Source organism: Ambystoma mexicanum, chromosome 10, assembly GCF_040938575.1.
Source record: "Ambystoma mexicanum isolate Mex_15411 chromosome 10, UKY_AmexF1_1, whole genome shotgun sequence".
NCBI classification, from domain to species: domain Eukaryota; kingdom Metazoa; phylum Chordata; class Amphibia; order Caudata; family Ambystomatidae; genus Ambystoma; species Ambystoma mexicanum.
In genome coordinates, this window is record NC_090932.1 from 1,511,734,376 (window position 1) to 1,511,754,895 (window position 20,520).

Sequence of the window (20,520 nt, forward strand, 5' to 3'; positions counted from 1 at the left end):
AGTGGACCAGAGAGGGCGGAGGAGTCCCAAGGTGAGACACCTCTCTACCAGATATTCCCTCTTCTACCAAACACCATTTTGAATCCTATACCGTTGCCCCCTCTCCAATTCCAACAGGTACCAACACAAAAGGTTGGTGTAGGAGAACCAGGAAAAGGAGAACACATATCATCCCATGTTTTACAGCACTTAGATTGTTCCCCCTCTCCGAACAGCATTTTGAAAATAATTTTCCACTATACAACTCCCATAATTCCTCCCCAATGGTTCCCCCCAAAACCACTGGGACAAAGAAGAGGCAAACTGAAGCTTTGAAGATTACCCATAGGAACCAATGTACCATGTATTCCTTTGGGCAGTGTCCATTTTGTCCCGTTAACCAGGTCCGGCAGGGCTGAACAACCACTTGCACCGGACTCCTAGCCAGTATAAACTGGTGGAGTACAAAGGCACACTTAGAGCGAGCTGGGGATGCTGGAGGAAGCACAGAGCCCAATAGGAAGAAACGTGAGCTAGAGAGACCATGGAAGGCTTGGAGCAAGTAAGATAGCCAAATTACTGGGCCTGGGAGTACAAGGGAGGCTGCAGTATGGCAAGGGAGCTCGGACTCCGGGGAGCCAAACCAGGGGCAGCTGGGCTTACCTGGCAGTGCCCAAACCAGAGCTCCTCCCCTGGGTGAAACAGGAACGGCCAGGCCTTTGAGGGGCAGGTGGCAAGACCCTGACCTCAACAATCATCCGCTTAAACTCCTGCAGCTCCCACACATCCCAGAATGCCGTTTAGGGGAGCTGGCGAAGTGGGAACAACATAAGAAAATTACATTATGGGACTTGAAGTCCAGATACATTTTATTGTGATTAAACTCAGAGTAAGGCAATGCACGAGAAGGAGCAGTTCTTCCAGGGCGACGGTGAACCAGGTGGAGCATAGCAACAGGCCGAGGTACGGAACCAAGGTACAGAGAAACCTTGGACACCCCTGCAAAAGGTAGTTACCTTTGAAGGGCCTTGAAGGTTGTGCAAGGAAGTCCAGCTAGAGAGAAGAGACAAAACTCTTGAGTTTCAAGGATACCAGCCACCCTCCCGGGTGAACAGCAAGGTTGGGGAGGTGTAGCAGCAGTTGTGGTATCAGTCTTGACTTCACGATCAAAGCCGCGAAAGAGGAAAACGAATTAAAACAGCCAGTGAGTATTTTTTTAAAACCCATTTTATTGTTTTAACAAGTGCATGAATCATACATGTAGAAAATGAGCAGGAGGCAATGAATTCAGTAGTGCATACCAGTCATGTTGCAGCAAATGCTGCATTGAATGTGGACGGAGGGCACCACTGGGGGTGGGGGGGGAAAGAGGGAGAAAGAGAGGGGGCAAAGGGGGGCTTTCATTGATCGTCCATCCATTTTCCCCAGACCTTTTGGAACTTGTATGGGCAGCCTCTTGCCGTGAAAATTCGTCGCTCCAAGGAGGCGCACCTGGTAACCTCATTTGACCATCGGGTTAGGCACAGTGCTGCGGCTTATCCCCAATTTGCAGCGATTAGACTCTTGCCCGCCCCCAGTGCCACGGCCGTGAACAGTTTTTCATGCTTAGTGAGGCCCAGTTCTCCCCTATCCGAAGCAGTATCAACTTTGGGTCCGGTGGTATTTGGGATCCCACTGTTGCGGAGATTGTGGGCTTGCAACCTGCCCAGAAGGTCTGTACCCCAGATCTTTTACAAATTGTGTGGAAAAAGGTGCCCCTTTCGCATTGGCATCGGAGGCAGACTTCCGCGCACTCCCCACTCCATCTAGCCAGCATGGTACAGGAATAATAGGATTGGTGCAGTATCCTGAGCTGGATCAGGCTAGTTTCGCATCAATGCCGATTTCGCGAGGGAACATCAGAGCTTCCACCCATTCCTCCTGTTCCAGCTTGCCCCATGTCCCTTTCCCATTTCTCCTTCAGTGTAGTGAGCTCTTTGGTGCCGAAGAAGTTGAGGGCCTGGTATAACGTGGAGGTAACCTTGGAGGGTATGCGTTCTGTAAGGATGTTGGTTTCCAGGGGGGAGCAAGGCGGGACCTCCCCCAGGTCTGAAAATTGTGCGTTCATGGCGTGGACCAGTTGCGTGTATCTGAAGCGGTCAACAGGGCTCAACTCAAAGTGTTCCCTGAGTGTCAAACTCAACCATGCACCCCCCTTGAATCACCTGTTCCAGTGTGAGTATCCCAAGCTTTTCCCAATAGGTTGGGCCAGTGTAGGCCTGGAGCCCCAGCCTATGTTTGTGTGCTTCTTCCAATGTACGGTGGATGTGGACTGACATGCGTGGGGTTTTTGCCGTTCCGTCCCGGGGGGCGGACAGCACTTGGAGGGGGGAGAGCGGGTGCATGCCGGACAGTTCCATACTGATGTGGGGTAGTGCGCTGTTGTCATGCAGCCAGTCGCTTACCACCCCAGTCTGCGCCGCTAGGTAGTATGTGCGGATGCATGGTAGTCCTATCCCTCCCTCCCAGATTGAGCGTTGTAGTGTTGTGAGAGCGATTCTGGGTTGTTTCACCCCCCATAGGAGAGTCCGTATGTTTCTGTCTATTGATGTGAAGATTCCTGGGGGGATGGGCAGTGGGGCGTTCTGTAGAATGTATAATAGTCTTGGGAGTGCCAACATCTTAAATAATGCAGTCCTGCCCATTAGAGACAATGGTAGGGATTGCCAGTGGGATAGGTCTGTGACGAGCCTGTCGAGGACAGGTTTCAAGTTCAGTTGGAGGAACTCCTCCAGTGAGGCGCTAATTCGTATGCCCAAGTACAGGAAACCGTGAACTGAAACCGGGTATGGACAGGGGTCAGGGATCGCTTCTGCTCCCCCTTGGATTGGAAAGAACACTGTTTTCTGGGTGTTCACCTGAGGCCAGAAAACCTTTGGTAGTCCGTGAGGATTCGAGACACCACTGGGCATGAGGCCACTGGTCTGCTGAGATAGATGAGGAGGTCATCAGCATACAGCGAGACCCGGTCTTCCCTCCCCCCGGGCCAGACAAATCCCGACCATTCGCCGTTCACACAGAGCTTGATCGCAAGTGGCTCTATTGCGAGGAGGAACAACGGGGGAGAGAAGGGGCAGCCCTGCCTAGTCCCTCGCCTCAGTGGAAATGATTTAGACTGTCTGCCATTCACCCTGACTTTTGCGACGGGGGATTCATATAGGAGCTTGGTCCAGGAGATCAAACCATGCCCGGAGTTCATTCGTTCTAAGATGTCCCACAGAGCCTCCCATCCCACCGAATCAAATGCTTTCTCAAAGTCGACTGTTAGTAAAGCTAGCGGGTCGGGTATCTCTGGGACACGGTCCACGGCAAATTGGAGTCTGTGTAAGTTCATGCGTGTGGACTTATTTGGCATAAATCTGCACTGGTCAGGGTGGAACAGAGATTCGATCGCTCCCAGTAGTCTGTTGGCTAGGGCTAGAATTTTGGCCTCCCCATTTATCAAAGAGATGGGCCTATATGAGGCACATTGCTCAGGCGGTCGTCCCGGCTTGGGCAGTACTACGATGCAGGTTTCGCGGAGGTCTGGAGAGTGGACGCCCATTTCTTTGCTCCGGAGGAACATGTGTGTAATTAGTGAACCGCCAAGGCGTTTCCAAGTTTCCGCTGGGACCTATTGGGTCCCGGGGCTTCCCCGGTTTGGAGTTGTGTGAGCGCGGATTGTAATTCGTCTTCCGTCAGTTCCAGGTCCAGTGTTTCCCTTGTGTGGTGAGGCGCGGGAGATCAATCATAGAGGAAGCTCGGATGGTGGGTCTCGGGGCCCCCACCCGGGGGGGGAATAAAGGTGCTCGTAATAGTTGGCAAAGGCATCCGCTATGTAGGAATCCTCCGTCAATAGGTCCCGGTTCTGTGTTCGAATTGCTTAAACATGCCACTTGCGTTGTTCCCGCCTTTGCAGCCAGGCTAGCGTTTTCCCCGCCTTATCCCCGCGTTCATAGATCTGGCTCCGGATCGACCAGTGGCCGGTCCGAGCGTTGTCTAGGGCCAGATTACTTAGGACCTCCTGTGAGGCTCTGTCACCCAATTCCAAAAATTGTGCCTCCCAATCGGAGACCTGCCCCTCAGCATCTGAGTTTGCGAATGTGGTTCTGCCGATGGGCGGTCACCAAGGAAATGGCTCCCCCCCTCGAAGAACAGATTTATAGGCCTCCCAGATCGTAATTGAACAATCAACAGAACCCTCGTTGAGTTCAAAGTATTAGTTGGATTTATTTGTCAACCCTTCAGCTATCTCGGGGAGCCCCATGTAGTATGTGTTCAGACACCAGTTGGTTTCTGGTGTCTGCTCTTTAGGGTCACTAGTAGGGCAGAGTGATCTGAGATCCCCCTGGCCAATAGGGCCGTGGATATGAGTCTGTGGGATGCGTTCCGGAGGATGAGGATGTAATCGATTCTAGACATTGTTTTGTGTGCGTGGGAGTAGAATGAAAACCCATACTCATTCGTGTGTCAAGCCCTCCAAGTGTCTAATAACCCAGTGGAGTCGGTGAAGCTGTAGAGTGCCGTTGGGCCCTCCCGAGATGTGTTCCCCCTGCATGACCTGTCTCTAGCGACCTCCATTAAATCATTGAAGTCCCCGCCTAGGGCTCATGTGTCCGCACCCTCCTCACGTAATATCAATTGCATGTCTCGAAAAAGGTCCTTTGTGAGTGCCGGGGGGGGGGGTGCATATGCTGCGATGAGGCCCCACCGCTCTCCCCATAGGTCACCCAACACTGCTACATATCGACCCCCAGGGTCAGTGCAGACTTTTTTAACCTGAAAGGGGATGCGCTTATGGAAGAATACCATTGTGCCCCTAGCACCCTTTGAGAATCCCACCTGGTATGACTGCGGGTAGTTGGATCTCCTCAAAAACCTGCATTCTGCCCCTGCCAAATGGGTCTCTGCGAGGAAGGCCACATCCGGGGAGTGTCTGTTAAGATACTGCAATATTAACTTTCGTTTGATGCTTGAGCCCAAGCCGTTCACATTCCAGGTCAGCAAGGACAACCGACCTGTTTGTGGCCCGTCAATGTGTTTGAGTCCAAGCAGCATTTCAAGGAGGATCATATGTTCCGTGTGTCCCCCCCCGAAGTCCCGCCAATGCCTTCCCCATCACCACCAAATGATTGCACTTCATAAACCAAAACATCCTCCGGTATCCGGAACGCCGGATCTCTTGTTCCAGCGCAACTGGCGCCCATAACAACTGCTATCTTGGCATCAGGCGGTCGTGCTTGATAGCCAACCCGTGTAAACTCCCCCCACCCTGTACTTGCCCCCCCAACCGGAAGCACCTGTCACCCAAACTTACAACCATCAACAATGAGAACTTATTCGGGGAGGTCCCCCGGGTTTCAGGTTGCTGCTCCCCTTACCCGTTCCGGGCTGCCCGTTTGGTTGCACGTGTCGCACAGGTTATGCATCTCCTGCCTGCACCGTGAGGAGGAGCAAGAGGGGTGGGCCGTGCATACCGTCCCTCAGGGCAGCTTGAAGCATCGAGTGTTCTCCGGTACCCTATGTCTTGTTAGTCTTCCCATTTCCCCAGGCGAGTTATCCTCTATACTATCCATGCTTGGGATGGGTGTTTGTCCCCGAGTCGGGGTGGTGTGGCCATTCCCCTTTCTCGGTGTGTGGTCTCTGGATCTTGGGGAGGATAGAACCTGGGTCTCGAGCCAGTCCCATGCTTCTTTAGGGTTCTGAAACACGTGAACTGTGTTGTTGTGGTGCAGCTTGAGGGTGGCCGGGAAGAACAGCGGATAATTTGATGTTCTGTGCTGCCAGTTTCCACTTGATGAAGTCGTAGGATTGGCAGGCTTTTTGGACCTCTCGTGTGTAGTTGGGAGAAAAACCCTCTCTTGTTCCCGTTGCACATGATCTGGCCTTTTGAGCGTGCCATGTGGAGGATTGTGTCCCTGTCTCAGTAATTCATGAGCTTGGCAATTACCGTTCTTGGGGGTGCTCCGGGTACTGGTTTGCCCGTTGGGACTCTGTGCGCCCTTTCGATGGAGAAGAATTTTGACAGCTTTACGCGGGCCATTAGGTCTGCAAGCCAGTCTTCTAGGAAGAGTTACATGGACGGGCCTTCCGCCCGTTCCGGGAGCCCAAGGATGAAGAGGTTATTGCGCCGGGAATGGCCTTCGCTGTCCTCGGCACTGGCCTCGAGATTGACGAGTTATTTCTCTAACTGCCCTTAGCGTTCCTCCATCCTTTTTGTCGTGTCCTCGGCATCAGAGATTCTCTGCTCTGTTTCCCCCACCCAAGACGTCAGCTTCCACAAGTCCTGGCAGAGGAAGGAGACCTCTGAGGACAGGCCATCTATTTTCTTTTCCACGAACGTCCCTGACTCCCCAATGGCGGTCATTATGTCCGTGAGTGACAGTAGCTGACTTGTTTCGCTAAATGGAGTGCCTCTTCCAGCGTGGTGGACGGCAGCGACAGACATGGTGTATCTGTCTATTTTGTTTTGTGCAGCAGTCTTTCAGAGCATGTGTCGCCCCATCCCGGGGGGGGGGGGGGAAGAGGGGGAGGCGTTTGTGTCTCTCGTTTCAGGGAGCAGAATCCAGTGTGCAGCGGCCCTGGCGAGTGTCCTGGCTCCCAGGGTACTATGGATGCAGTGATGGTGCCAGGGGGGCTCAGAGGGTAGTTGTTAGAGGCCGCTCCATTATGATCTTGGCTGCTCCGGCCTCTTTTGGTGCTGGGGAGTCCTGCTTGTTCACTCTGTGCCCCCCCCGGGATCTGTCCCTCCGTGCCTCCCGTGGGTCCTGTCTTCCCCCAGCCCTGTTTGTACGGAAGCTACCGCCAGATTGTCACTCCTCCTCCCGAGTCCCAGGTTGTCCCTCTTGCTCGAGTATTACTGCTCCGGTCCTCCCCATCTGGTCCGGTGCTGTTGTGTGTCCCCGCCGCCCTGTGGGCCTGTCCAAGGGTTCTGTCTGCCTTTGTTGTAGTGGTCCGGAGGCCCGTGATAGCCTAGGCCTATCCCATCCGGGACTCTTGTGGGGAATGGGATGCCTTCTCTTATGCCTCCCCTCTCCCTTTCAGAGGCCGTGGCTACCCAGCACGCGTGCTCTGTTGGGTCCGGGGAGGATGGTGGCCCGGAGAGCTGCGACAGCCCTGGTCCGCGGCTCCCCGCTCTCCTGCAGGTGGTCAGGGCTCCGAGACTACAGTACCCAGCCCGGCAGCCGCCCCCCCACGTGGCCAAATGAATTCAGAGGGCCCACAACTGAAAGCTCCTTTGAGGGCGGTTGGGGCTCTGCTCCAGGTTGCCCGGTCGTTTCCTCCTCGCGCCTCCCCCTCTTAGAGGCCCTGGTTTCCAGAGTATCGTGGTAGCCCGGGCCATGGCTTAAGGCTCTTGTGTTGGCTGCCTGAAGCCACCCGGTCCCCTCCCCCACTGCGCCTCACCCCCTCAGGGGCTGCGGCACCCAGGCGGCCAACCACACGGCCCCGTGGAGTCGGGGGGAGGATGGTGTCTTCCGGGGATGGGGGAGGGGGGTTTCTTGGCGCCCAGGCCCGTGACTCCTTGCGAGTGGTTGGGGATTCACCTGCAGCTGTCTGACCCTTTTCTTGCGGCACCTTGCCCCCTCCGAGGCTGCGGCTCCTCGGCAGCCCTCGGTGGGGTCACGAGGGAGGGGAGAAGAACGGCGGCCCAGGTGGTCGTGGCAGCCCAATTCTGCCCCCTCAGGCTCTCTCGTGGGACTGGGGGTGGGCCTCACTGCCCTCAGGGGCCACAGCAGTTTGATTGCTCCTCCTTTAGGTCCCCGTACACGTCAGCGAGCCGTTCTGCCTGCAGTGCTGGTGTTCGGATCTCTTCCCACGCTGCGCCGCCAGAGTAGTTGGTCATTAGTTCTACTGCCAGACAGCTCCGATTTTCCCCCAGATTTCAGCGGTATGCTGTCGGACCTCTCTGTTTTCAGCGTTCAGTTTTTGTTTGGCAATTAATTTCTTTTTATATCAGGATTTTCCCAGGATTACGGGCGGCCCAGACGGAGCAGCATAGGACTAAGTCTTCATCCGTTGGCTGCTCAACAGCACCCCCCCCCCCCCCCCAACAGCCGGTGAGTTGATGAAAGCAATGAAAGTCCGGTCTGTGTTAAATGAAACTTGATGGCAATAGTAGCCGACAAATGAAGGTTGCGCATGGGCCGATAAGACGCGAGAGAAAGCAAAGCATTGTAAAGAACTGTAAATTAAAGATACAAATAACAGAGTGGTCCGGTGAAAGAAGATTGCCCAATCGAAAGTTTCTGAAATGTCTGATGCCGTAGAAGTGGCGGGAAGAGAAAGAAACGGAGATGCAAGATTTTACCTGTCATTAGCATTGATCACGGTAGAGGGAAACCTGGATGTGAGAGATATCTTTGTACTTTGAAATAAGTACTGTGCTCGAAACTACATTTACCAAGAGGCCTTGATGTAGGAGAGAAAAAGTGACGTTTGAGGAAAGAAGGTCGAAGTTGTCATGCCGAGGTAAGAGCAAAAGCCTTGCAGTTTCTAAAGTCTTCGACAGTGAAATGAAACTTGGGCCCGACGGAGGGAAGTCTATGAAGAGGTGATTGAAGCATGGGGAAGGGATCCCCCCACAAATTGTGATTGAAAGGTTTGAGCCCAGCGGAGGGAAACCTATACTGAATTGTGTTAACCAGAAGGAAAGAAACTTTTGTTTAACTGTATTATACAAGGTAAAAGGTGACCTGGGCTGGAGCGAGAGAAAGCCAAGAGGTCCAGTGGATAAAATAGTGACTTTTCATGGAAGGCCAAGTGGGCCCTGGTCCACGAAACAAACTGCATCCTTGGGTCAGAGTGTGTCACAAGGTACAAGTGTGCCACCTTACCGCGTGCTACAAAACGTGGGGAAGGCAGTTTACTCAGCCATACTGACATTTCTTTTGAACAATGATTTTCCTTTTTTGAATTACACATTCCCTTTGCACATTTATTGAATAGAACGAGGGCAGGCATTAGGTTTATTAGTATAGGCCATTTTATTTTGACTAAGGACTGACTAAAACTGGATTTTCTTTTTGTTTGATCGAGAATACTCCCATCTTAGTTATAGGGCAAGAAAGGAGATTTCCAACCCCTTTTAAACTATTGATAAAGGTTTTGAAACTTGCAGCTCTTGCGTCAGCGTCTACTTGCTTCCTTTATGCTCCCGAGGCCCTGGGGTGCATGCAAGCCACCAGAGACAGCCTCCTGCACGCTTCCTGTTGCACAGCCTCTGCAGAACAAGTCACCAGGGGGCAAGCTCTCCTCTGCCAGGCTTCCTGTGGCGTGGCCTCTGCACTTCAGATTTCTGGAGACAGACCCCCTCAGGATGGGCAGCTGATATATGTCAAGCAGTGGTCTCGGCGTCTTCTCTCTTCTCCAGCTTCTGCATTGGCTGCCAGCACGAGTCACGTTGCTTCTGATTCTTGCTTCCTCTGCTCTTCACCAATGACGACAACTCTACAGCCTGCACCTGAGGAGGCCTTTTAGGCCTCTCTGTCTCCCTGAAGTGTGGGGCATCTGCATTCAGGAGCCGACCACTCCTGCAACTCTGTACCTAGTCAGTCCTCTTCTTTGTCCCAGTACTTCGGGATTTATGAAAAAGTTTGATTTTCTTACTTCTGTTTTACAATTAAACCCTAGTGTGTTCCTAATAAGATTATTTAAAGGAACATCATAAGAATTAGTTATTAGCCTGGATTGAAAAGGAAAAGACAATTCTTTTAAATCAGTGTTATTCACACATTTCCTTTCATTGCACCTTTGGGTGTTAGGGTAGTCTTCAGCTTTACAGATGTCCTGGATTTAAGAAGGATTTCGATTTCTCCCAAGACCTAGGAGATTGTGATTGTTTTCACCCCTATTTATGTGTGGTTCTTGTGGAACAACAAGATGGTTATTACAACAAGCCATTACATACTTTGTCATTGCACAGCCATCCAACCTAGAGGAAGACAAATACTGCGTCTCATCCTACAGAGTCCTCATTCGCCTGGGCCTTTTCTCCTCCCAGGTGATCCTCCCGCAGAATACCACCACCAAGGTCAGGATCAGAAAGCGTCTGCCTTTCCCTGCCACCTGAGAGGACACTTTAAGCAAGAAATTAGCGAGGAGTCCATAGGATTCATCACATGGTACAAATATGCAATAGGTTGGTCAGAAAATGGGGTATTGTACGTGACCACATATTCAGCCTGACAGAGCTGAAGAGTGTTCTCAAAGTTAAGGCAGCTGAGTTTGAACATGCAAGTATGATGAAGCGGCTATACACTCTACCATCAATGCCATTCTTAGTAGCAGCTCGAAAAAACATTGTTGAGAAGAGTCCAATTAGTAGATTTATATCACCAGTGTGCAGGAGGATAGTTTTTATGATTTGTCTAAACATTTTACCTTTCACTGCAAGAATGAATTTGCTGAGGGGTCACAAATGGTGCTTATGTGAGTTCCGATATGAGGAGAAACATTTACATTTTTTGCTGTTCTACCCCCTGCTGGATGACCTCCGAAGACGCATTATAAGAAAACATTGGTATCAGAGGAAATGGGAACGCAATGTGTTTATTCATGAATTTTTATGACATACATTTTATATCAGATGTTTGTACATTAGTAAAAGAGGGTTTTAGAAGGTACAATTAGACCTGTTTAAGATTTGCTGCTGCTTTTTAATATTGCGATTGTCTTTTCAAAATAAAGAATTAACTTTTATGTTTTGTACGTATTGTTTCTATTGTTAATGGCTAACACCGTAAATAATGTGTTCTTCCCTTAAAGCCAATCTGAAAGAAGACCCAGCTTGCAGTGAAAGCCAAGATTTTCCACGGATATGGTCAGAATATACAAGAATGAGATCCACTTTATGTCAATGGAACACTCAGGCTTCCTGGCGAGGCATCTACTCAGCCACATTGGACGAATCATTTAAAACACTGCGAACGGGCCCGTTAATCAAATACCAAACAGTTCTGGTACATATCTCTTCCCCAATGTGGTGCTGCAATAGTTCTTCCATGCTTATTGAACTATCACAGCATAGAGACAATCAGTTAAGCTTTCCAGAGTTGCAGTCTGTTAGGCAAAGTTTGTATGCAGTACCCTCTGGGAACACTACAAACAACTCTGACTACAGGTATAGGAAATCCAAACTTTGGTATAAGCTTGTACTACGCAGTTTTGGTAGCGTGTTGAGCAGCCAGGCTCATCTCAAGAGGGGTCAATGTGAGCTGTAGGGGATTTACACAGAGATTCACAGTGACAAGTATTCAAATAAACACTTACACTCAAGGTTTCTTGAATAAACAATTATTAATTTATGTATCAGTCAGTTAGAATAAGCCTTCTTTAGAAGGGAGCAATATAATAGTAACACAAATACACTTCAATACTGTTCACGTAGTTTCTAAATCAGTAAAGACCCTTTTGGGATAGCCCACAGACAACCTACACCCTCAGGTGACTTCAATAGCTAGGGTTTTTCGGGGACATTAATATCTTACTGTTGGCATTTAGAATACTGTTATAAGTTGGTAAAAGGAAAAGGTTACTAGAACAACAAGAGATCACAAATATTCTTAAGCAGACAAGTACTTTTGGATACCTACAGCAGAGTCATTCAGTATAACAGGCTAGGCCAAAGTCAATGGACAAAGGTCTTGTATAGGATGAAGCACTCCTGGTAGGTAAGTAGAACAGTCTTTGCACAATGTTTTAGAAGTCTTTGAAGAAAAGAAGAATCAAATGTAGGCCCACAAGCCGTTAGACTTGTGAGTAGTATAAGATGCAAGCAACTCTACAGCAAGAGGTAAGTTTTCTCAGACTTTGGACAGTACCTTTGAATTGAAGAAAAGATGCAGCAGATGATTTCTGTTCCTGTGCAGATGTGTAGATCTCACTGTTCCTGGGCCTCAGTCGTGGGGACAAGAGGGAAGACTTCTGGGGACTCCTGCTCTGCAATGGGACGGTCACCGCTCGCAACCGGCAATCTTCAAATCAGGGGCTGTTCAGTGTTTCAGCTCCTCCAGTTTACCGCAAATAGCAACACCGCAGTTCCTGGCTGTCGAGATGAACTTTCCTTGCTTCTGGGGTCCCGCACTCTGTTGAGGAGGCTCAGGCTTGGTCAGTCCTGCTTCTTGGGAGTCCGGAGGCCAGCTTAAAAGCAATGCACACAATCTGGTGTTCCTCTTTCCAGCAGCAACTCTGTGGAAATTCAACCAGCTCAGAGAAGGATGTCCAGGTGGCTTACTTTGGAGTTGATTGGTCCCACCAACTCAAGGGGAGAAGTCATCTGTGCAGGGGCTTCTCTGTCGATACAAATTTGGAGTTTCAGCACAGCAGCAGGGCTTCACCGGGCAAACCAATGGTCCAGGAGTTGCAGCAGGCATACTCTTCAAGTTCTTCTTCGGTTCCTTCGTCCAGTGGTCGACTCTGCCTTCCAAGCCAAAAGCCCCGCCTTTTATTCAGTTCTCTCCCATTCATTCCACCCTAGCTGTCAATCACCCAGCACGGTGGCTGTCCTTGCCGGACAGTGAGCTGGCCAATCACTACAGAGTGCATTTGGGTCTCCCAGGAGACTCCGCACGGGGAGGTTCGGGCACCTCCCTCACTTCCTGCCCACCTCAGACACCCTGGAGCCAGAGGCGGGATTCACTCGTGAATCCCGCCAAAGGCAAAGTGAACAATGGGACCAAATCTGGTTTGGCGCGCAGAGTAAATCTCAAGAAGGACCTTTCCACAAAGAAATGGTGTAAAAAGACGACCAGGGCCATTTTGACAAAAATGGCACTCTTGGGTGCTTTACTGCAGCTGCGAACACAGCCTGCGTAAATGCACAGCATGGTACTTAAAACGAAACCACTGCCACCAGCCATTGAGTGAGGAAAGGGTAACTTAAAATTGTTACATGAGAAGCTAGACTAAGGGGATACTAGGTAACCCCTCCACCACCCTATTGTAAGATAGTGGGTGTTGGGTCTAGAAAGTTACAAATGTAAGTAAAGTCAATTTCAGTTTACTGCTCTGGGAAACAGTAGTTTATCCCAGAGAAGGTATTTAAACCTTGGGGAAATATGAAAGACTTCCCTGTGCCACTGCACTGAAGGTGCTGTGTGACACAATGTAAAAGATGATGCCTATGGAGTTTGCCAGGCTCCATAACCAAAGGAAACACACAAAGCTCAGAAATCACATTAAAATACATGAGAGAGTGGGAAAAAGGGTCTCACTATCTCCAGGTTAATAAAATCAAGTCCTCAAAATCCAGAAAAGTTGCTGGGGGTCTCTAAGGTGGAGGGAATTAGCACATTTCTGAGAATTCTCCCTAAAAGAGCCAATCTAGATTCCCAGCCGCCTTTGTGTCTTCCGGTACAGTGATCAAACTCTGAATGGAGTAGAGCAGCACTTACCACTTCTCACTGTTGCCTAACGAGTCTCTGCTCCACTTCCCTCCACGGCGCTGTCTCCGGTCAAGGAGATAGACCTCAGATTAGATCAAACGAGAGAAAGAGTAAACCGGGGCAATGGTAATTTACCTAATTTCTGTAGTGTTGGGAGTTAAGACAAGATTCACTCTCAGTCCCGGGAAACTCCAAAGACATCAGCCATCTTCCAGTTTATACAGAAGAGGCATCCATAAAGAGAGGCCATTGTAGGCTCTCAACGACCCTAGATAGGCAGGACATGTGGCCGTCCATTATGGGCCAACTAAACAAAGGCCTGAAAACAAAATGGAGTGGGTTTAAGATTTCTAAAATGCAGTAGTACACAATCTACCACCATATATGGGCATTAAGCTACTACTGCTGTAACATGAAATTGACATGGTGTAGAACAAAGTAGATTACACAGGAGTCACTTGTCTACTCTCCTGCACAATTTCTGGGTGACAAAAATCAGAGATAAATGGGGTGCTTAAAAACATCCCTGCAAAGGTAGCCATTTGGGCTACAAAGGGCAGCACATCCAAAATGAGTTGCAGTGGCAAGGATGCTTCAGTGGGCATCCCACTCAACACAAAACGAAAGTAACACATCCTGTAAAGACAGCATAAAGCTTAGGGGGATTCACAAAGTTAGAAAAGAGATTGCTAAAAATGGAATTCTGCCCATACAAGACTGATCATGAATCTTTTAAACATCATAGCAACCGAGACAGAAAAGGATATGGCCACTCGAAGCATTATACCAGATCCATAAGTGTGTTCCGGGGATTCTCAATGATGTAAGTTTGAATGGGACATATCAGTCAAGACTGGTAGCATTCTTCTGTGCCGGTCTTCATGCCTTGCAAGAGCATCACAGCAGTTCCCTGCTGTACCATCCCCAGGGTCATGTATATTTTCCTTTTGGATTCTGAGACTTGTACTTTTTTTCTTTTCCATTTGATATATAGGAACACTAGGAGCTCCAGAATCCAAGCAAACACAAGGCTGGAGGGCCTTCTCACACATGGTCACGGGAAACTTGGCTGATATGCAGTATTACCTATAGTCAGCATGAACTATCAATACACAGTTTACAGTACTATTGGGTTTTGTTTATATGTGTGTAGTGACGTATATTAATGAGCTGGTACAAACTTTGTTAGTTAAGAAAATATTTTTAAAAAACACTTGCCCGGCACAATCTGGCTGTGATTCTGTAACATAGACACTGAAACGTTTCTTGGCTGTGGCCGCTTCTTTCAGCACTCGGAGTACTACTCTGGAATAGGCGTGAGTTAAAATTTTCTGTTGAATGAAAAAGGAACAGTGCTTCATCAGACAGAGATAATGCTACAACATTGGGTTTAGATTTGAAATAGCAGATTGGCTTACACAACATATATACAGCATGGCCCTAAAACGTGGCTATAGGCAAGATTTGCTCAACTACATGGATTAGGGTTACTGCAAGACTGAACGTTCCGTTGACGCCGCCCCCCTCCCGTCAGTCCCCCCCCCCCCCCCGCATGGTTTACCCAGAATTTCCCATGAAGTGCCCTCACTGGAGACCTCATTAGAGATGCAAATACTGTATGTTTGCGATGCAGGGCCTTAAGGCTCTCGGGGTCACAGTTATTATTACAATACTTATCGAGCGCTGACCTGGCTTCGGGAAACAACTGAGGGCTTTACAAATCATAGGGAGGAGTACACTGTGTAGGGAGCAGGGAGCCAATTTAGGAGGGGGGAGGGTGGGCAATTTCGCAGCAAGGTATCTCCAAGAAACCTGTGGAGGAAACAGAGGCTAGCAGATCATTCAGTCTAAGGTTAGGCCAGGAAGTGGCAGGTGTGTGGACCTAGGTGTTTGGGAGGAGTCATTCATCCAAGAGGAGGCTAATGAGCCCCTTTCTGAAATATGAGCGCCTTTCTGAAATGAAGAAGAGATGGGGCGAGTCTGGTGTTGAGAGGGAAGAAGTTCCAGAGTGTGGGGGTGTTGACTGAGAAGTTCCGTCTTCTGATTCTTTCCTTGCTGCAATCAGTAAATCATACACCCCACACCCCCGTGCTATTTTCCTCACTGCTGCTCAGCCTGTGGGCTTTAGAGGCTCAGAGCCTGCTGCATCTTGCGGGATGTCCATACTGGGTAGCCATGTAAAATCCAGTACCAAGATAATGTTCACAGGAAAGAGTGAGTGGAATATGAATGTGGTCATAAATTATATCGACTTCTGCCTGCCTCAAAGACTCCAGTTGCCAGGAACAGCCTTGGCCAGTTTGTGCATGTTGTTTGTCAATCAACTGTTAAGCTACACCTGAGAAAATGGTCAGGAAGGAGCTAGCGAATAAACCCCCATTGCTTGGATGGGTGTATACTGTACAGATAAGATAGTTCATGAGTTACATGACGGGTCAGTAATGCAAGGCGGACAACTGTTTAATGATTTATCAGAGTAGGCCATTTTATTCTTAAAATATAAAAAATGCATCACTATCCATACTCTGCTAGGAATTCCCTGCCTAACAAAAGCTAAGGGAATACACTAACATAGGAATAGTGGACCTCACACTAAACAACAAAAATACAAACAAAAATATGGCAATACAACATGCATGTTTACCTTTCACAGTTCCTAAATGACCTGCTAACGTCCTGGGTAATTTCTCTTCCCCAGGATTCAAAGTCACTACTGCATATGTTCAACCAAAGAAAGAAAATGTCTTGAATCTGTTCTTGATGTTTCAAAGTCAAAGAAATAAGTTCATTAAATAAAAGTTACACTGATAACAAATCTCTTCTCCTGAGTGAAATAACCACTTTTCCCTTCTAGCGAAAATAGCACTAATGGTAATCCTGGTCACAATGCTTGATCGCCTCTTTAGGAAGATTTTCCAGAGTGCAAAAGAAAATGCAACATCCACACTGTCAGCAATATACAGCTCTTGATCAACAGTTAGGACTACTTGAATTACAAGTTTTAACATTCACACTGGTACATTTGTCAGGATGACTTTGGCTGCTTGCACTTTAACAACCACACTTCTACATCTTTTACTGTGAGAACAGTTACCGCGTGTCTCAGAGTACTCCACCTTGTTTAGGCTACTGCAATGTTGTATCCACTGACCTTTAGATATACCACCACAGCTTCATAAAGTGTATACTATGGAACTACTACCTCTGTTTCAACGATTTAGACTCTTAGACAGGCATGGTGAACTATGGATGTAATCAGCATTCTGTTTGTGACGCGAGTAAACAGCCTTTTCATTTACACACGAGTGCTACATTTCCCCATTATTCAGGTACTTCAGGTTTAATAAGAAACAAAGATTAGGTGAAAACCCAATCATACAGCCGCTCTCTGGAATCCCATACTGGGTTCTATATTAGTTGTAATTTCACTATGTATAGTTCCTTCGATCCAATTCTTGAAAAAATACAAAAGTCAAATATATAGTGATTTTTCAATGTTGAAAATTATTTTATAGAAAGAAGTGACTAATAGCCACCAAAATTGTTCTTCGTGAGGAAGAGATCGCCATAAATCACTCTAACTGAAGACTTATTTTTATGCCAATGCATTTCGGAATATAACAAATTCCTTCATCAGGGCAAGTCTAAAACAACAAACATATAACATTCACATGCAATTGTGCCAACCATCCCAAGATTAATATCCAATATAGAATAACGTAAATGTATAAATATCAGTATGAACAGTCATCATCCAAATAGTTGAAAAAATATAAAGGTAAACACATACCCGACAATGTAATGAGCCGGATCAGAAGGCAGGTCAAAAGATATAAAATAAGAAACAAATCAGTACAAAGGTAAGTAAAGTTAACCTATAACAAAATGGAGGGAATCGGGTCCATTACCTGATGTAGGTGAGTAATGGCGAAATCTATGTTTCAGAGGTCCGGCTGCTCCACCGTGTACGGCGAGCAGGTGCTGTGAAAGGTAAAGTGAATATATATAAAGGACCTTTCCAAAGTGTAGCTAAACGCTAAATAGAAATAAACAGGCGTGGATTGTGACTCACCATATGTAAAGAACAAAGCGGAGAAGTTCTCTCAGCGTCTGCCGAGCAACCTGGTTTAATAAGACACGTGATTGAAGGCAGAATGTCCTCCTTGCATCGGTGCGCAGCCAAGCAACTCAGTTGTGTAAGACACGTGATCACGGCTCTACGAACACGAGCCGCGACCCGTGTCCGAGAACTGGTCAATAAACTCAATATGATCAAAATATCTAATTACTGGACCTCCTGAGGCAGTAATGGTAAAAGCCATCGCCTAAGAATCAAAAAAGAAAAAAGTAATCTATCATCCATGGACATAGAAAAAATACTAAGATTAAATAAACCTATTTGGATAAAAGTAATGGCTGTTATATAAGCACCTCAGATGAGGCTATACTAATTATGAACGTGCCTAAGTAGGATGGATGGAGCCTAGGGAGCAACCCTAGGGCTGTACCTTATATTAATAGTATGTGCCTTAATGCCGCTAGTGGTGTCGTCTAGACAGACGGCACCTCGGGTCCTGGGGGAACTCCAGGATGCGCAGCATGCAGGACATCTTTTAAACATGGGAAACATCTCTTATTCATATACATTCAAGTGACCCTCAACATTCAGGTCATATACGTACTGGTGTCAATCTAAACCAAACCAAATGATGCTAAATGCAATGTAAGAAAACAATAAGAGAAAACAATTAGAGAAAACAGTGAAAGTTGATCTCCTCATTTAACCCATTGGGAGCCAGACTGCCAAGTTTGTCAATCCAATATGTCTCTCTGCGACTCAAACGTTGGCATAAATCCTCATGAGGGCTATTCTTGGTTAAAGCTTCCAAAATCACAAATTTTATTTGGGACACATTATGTCCATTGGCCATCCAATGTCGTGCCACAGCTGAATTGATGTTAGCATTACGAATACAAGATCGGTGTTCACCCCACCTCAATTTGGCTGTCCGGGTTGACTGTCCCACATAAAATTTCCCACACGGGCATTTAATGCCGTAGATGATATTACTACTGTCACATGTGGCAAAAGTCTTAAGCATAATCTTCTGCCCCGTCCTAGGATGGTTAATGGAGTTTCCTTTGATAACAAAATTACAGTTGACACACTGTAAACAAGGATATGTCCCAGTTCGCTGTGTCATAGGTTCCCTGACTGTAGGTTTCGTCTGCACCAATTCATCCCTTAGGTTCCTACTGCGTTGGTATGCAAAGATTGGTTTTTCACTAAAAATATCTTGAACTCGAATATCATTCTTGAAAATCTCCCAATGCTTCATAATAGTTTTCTTGATTTTGTTACTTTGTGTAGAAAACTTGGATACAAATACTGGCGACTTCAATTCTCTCTTACTTTTGGGATTCTGTTCTGATAAGAGTCTCTCGTGATATGGCATCAACTCTGTCAGATGCCAGATCGAGTTCACCCTGCTTATATCCCTGGGCCAGAAATTTTTCTTTCATTTCCATCTGTTGCATTCTGTAGTCTTCAGGATCACTCACTATTTTCTTGACCCTAAGTAATTGACTGTATGGTAGATTCTTCAGTAGGCTCGGCTGATGATCCTACTTAGGCACGTTCATAATTAGTATACCCTCATCTGAGGTGCTTATATAACAGCCATTACTTTTATCCAAATAGGTTTATTTAATTTTAGTATTTTTTCTATGTCCATGGATGATAGATTACTTTTTTCTTTTTTGATTCTTAGGCGATGACTTTTACCATTACTGCCTCAGGAGGTCCAGTAATTAGATATTTTGATCATATTGAGTTTATTGACCAGTTCTCGGACACGGGTCGCGGCTCGTGTTCGTAGAGCCGTGATCACGTGTCTTACACAACTGAGTTGCTTGGCTGCGCACCGATGCAAGGAGGACATTCTGCCTTCAATCACGTGTCTTATTAAACCAGGTTGGTCGGCAACGCGCCGATGCAACGAAGACAGTCTGCTTTGAGCAGACGCTGAGAGAACTTCTCCGCTTTGTTCTTTACATATGGCGAGTCACAATCCACGCCTGTTTATTTCTATTTAGCGTTTAGCTACACTTTGGAAAGGTCCTTTATATATATTCATTTTACCATTCACAGCACCTGCTCGCCGTACACGGTGGAGCAGCCGGACCTCTGAAACATAGATTTCGCCATTACTCACCTACATCAGGTAATGGACCCGATTCCCTCCATTTTGTTATAGGTTAACTTTACTTACCTTTGTACTGATTTGTTTCTTATTTTATATCTTTTGACCTGCCTTCTGATCCGGCTCATTACATTGTCGGGTATGTGTTTACCTTTATATTTTTTCAACTATTTGGATGATGACTGTTCATACTAATATTTATACATTTACGTTATTCTATATTGGATATTAATCTTGGGATGGTTGGCACAATTGCATGTGAATGTTATATGTTTGTTGTTTTAGACTTGCCCTGATGAAAGAATTTGTTATATTCCGAAATGCATTGGCATAAAAATAAGTCTTCAGATAAAGTGATTTATGGCGATCTCTTCCTCACGAAGAACAATTTTGGTGGCTATTAGTCACTTCTTTCTATGAAATAATTTTCAACATTGAAAAATCACTATATATTTGACTTTTGTATTTTTTCAAGAATTGGATCGAAGGAACTATACATAGTGAAATTACAACTAATATAGAACCCAGTATGGGATTCCAGAGAGCGGCTGTATGATTGGGTTTTCACCTAATCTTTGTTTCTTGCTGTATTTTTTGGGTTTGGGTGTCTCCAGGCCTTTTTCAGCCAGCTCCTGCATAGAGGATCTAACTTCCTAACAAAGACTTATCACACTGAAAACCTTTGATAACGCCAGAAGGACTCGATACCCCTGTGGTGCCCACTCAAATTTGCTTCCTACTTCAGGTTTAATAGACAACTTCTAATCTCCTTGCTCATACACAAGTAAATGGGGACTGGATACTGTTGTCAGCAATGCCCGTGCAAGGTATTAGAATGCTGAGCTTCATTCACTGGCTTCTTTAATGCTTGCTCTGCACATGCACTGCTTCTACAACCTCCACCTCGAGTTCTGCTGCTTCTGGCTCCTTAAGTACCC

General features: G+C 47.2%; 1 protein-coding gene across 3 annotated transcripts in view; it reads right to left on the reverse strand.

The window, feature by feature from the left end:
• The window catches only part of EIF2B1 (eukaryotic translation initiation factor 2B subunit alpha), a 169,078-nt gene that overhangs the window by 57,848 nt on the left and 90,710 nt on the right, over positions 1–20,520 (reverse strand). For 2 of the 3 annotated variants that reach the window (XM_069619686.1, XM_069619688.1), the window contains one exon: positions 14,598–14,710. In XM_069619686.1, the coding sequence (XP_069475787.1) occupies positions 14,598–14,710 (113 nt within the window). Of the gene's footprint in view, positions 1–14,593; positions 14,711–20,520 lie in introns of all 3 variants that reach the window. The other variant, XM_069619687.1, reaches the window with a different exon arrangement.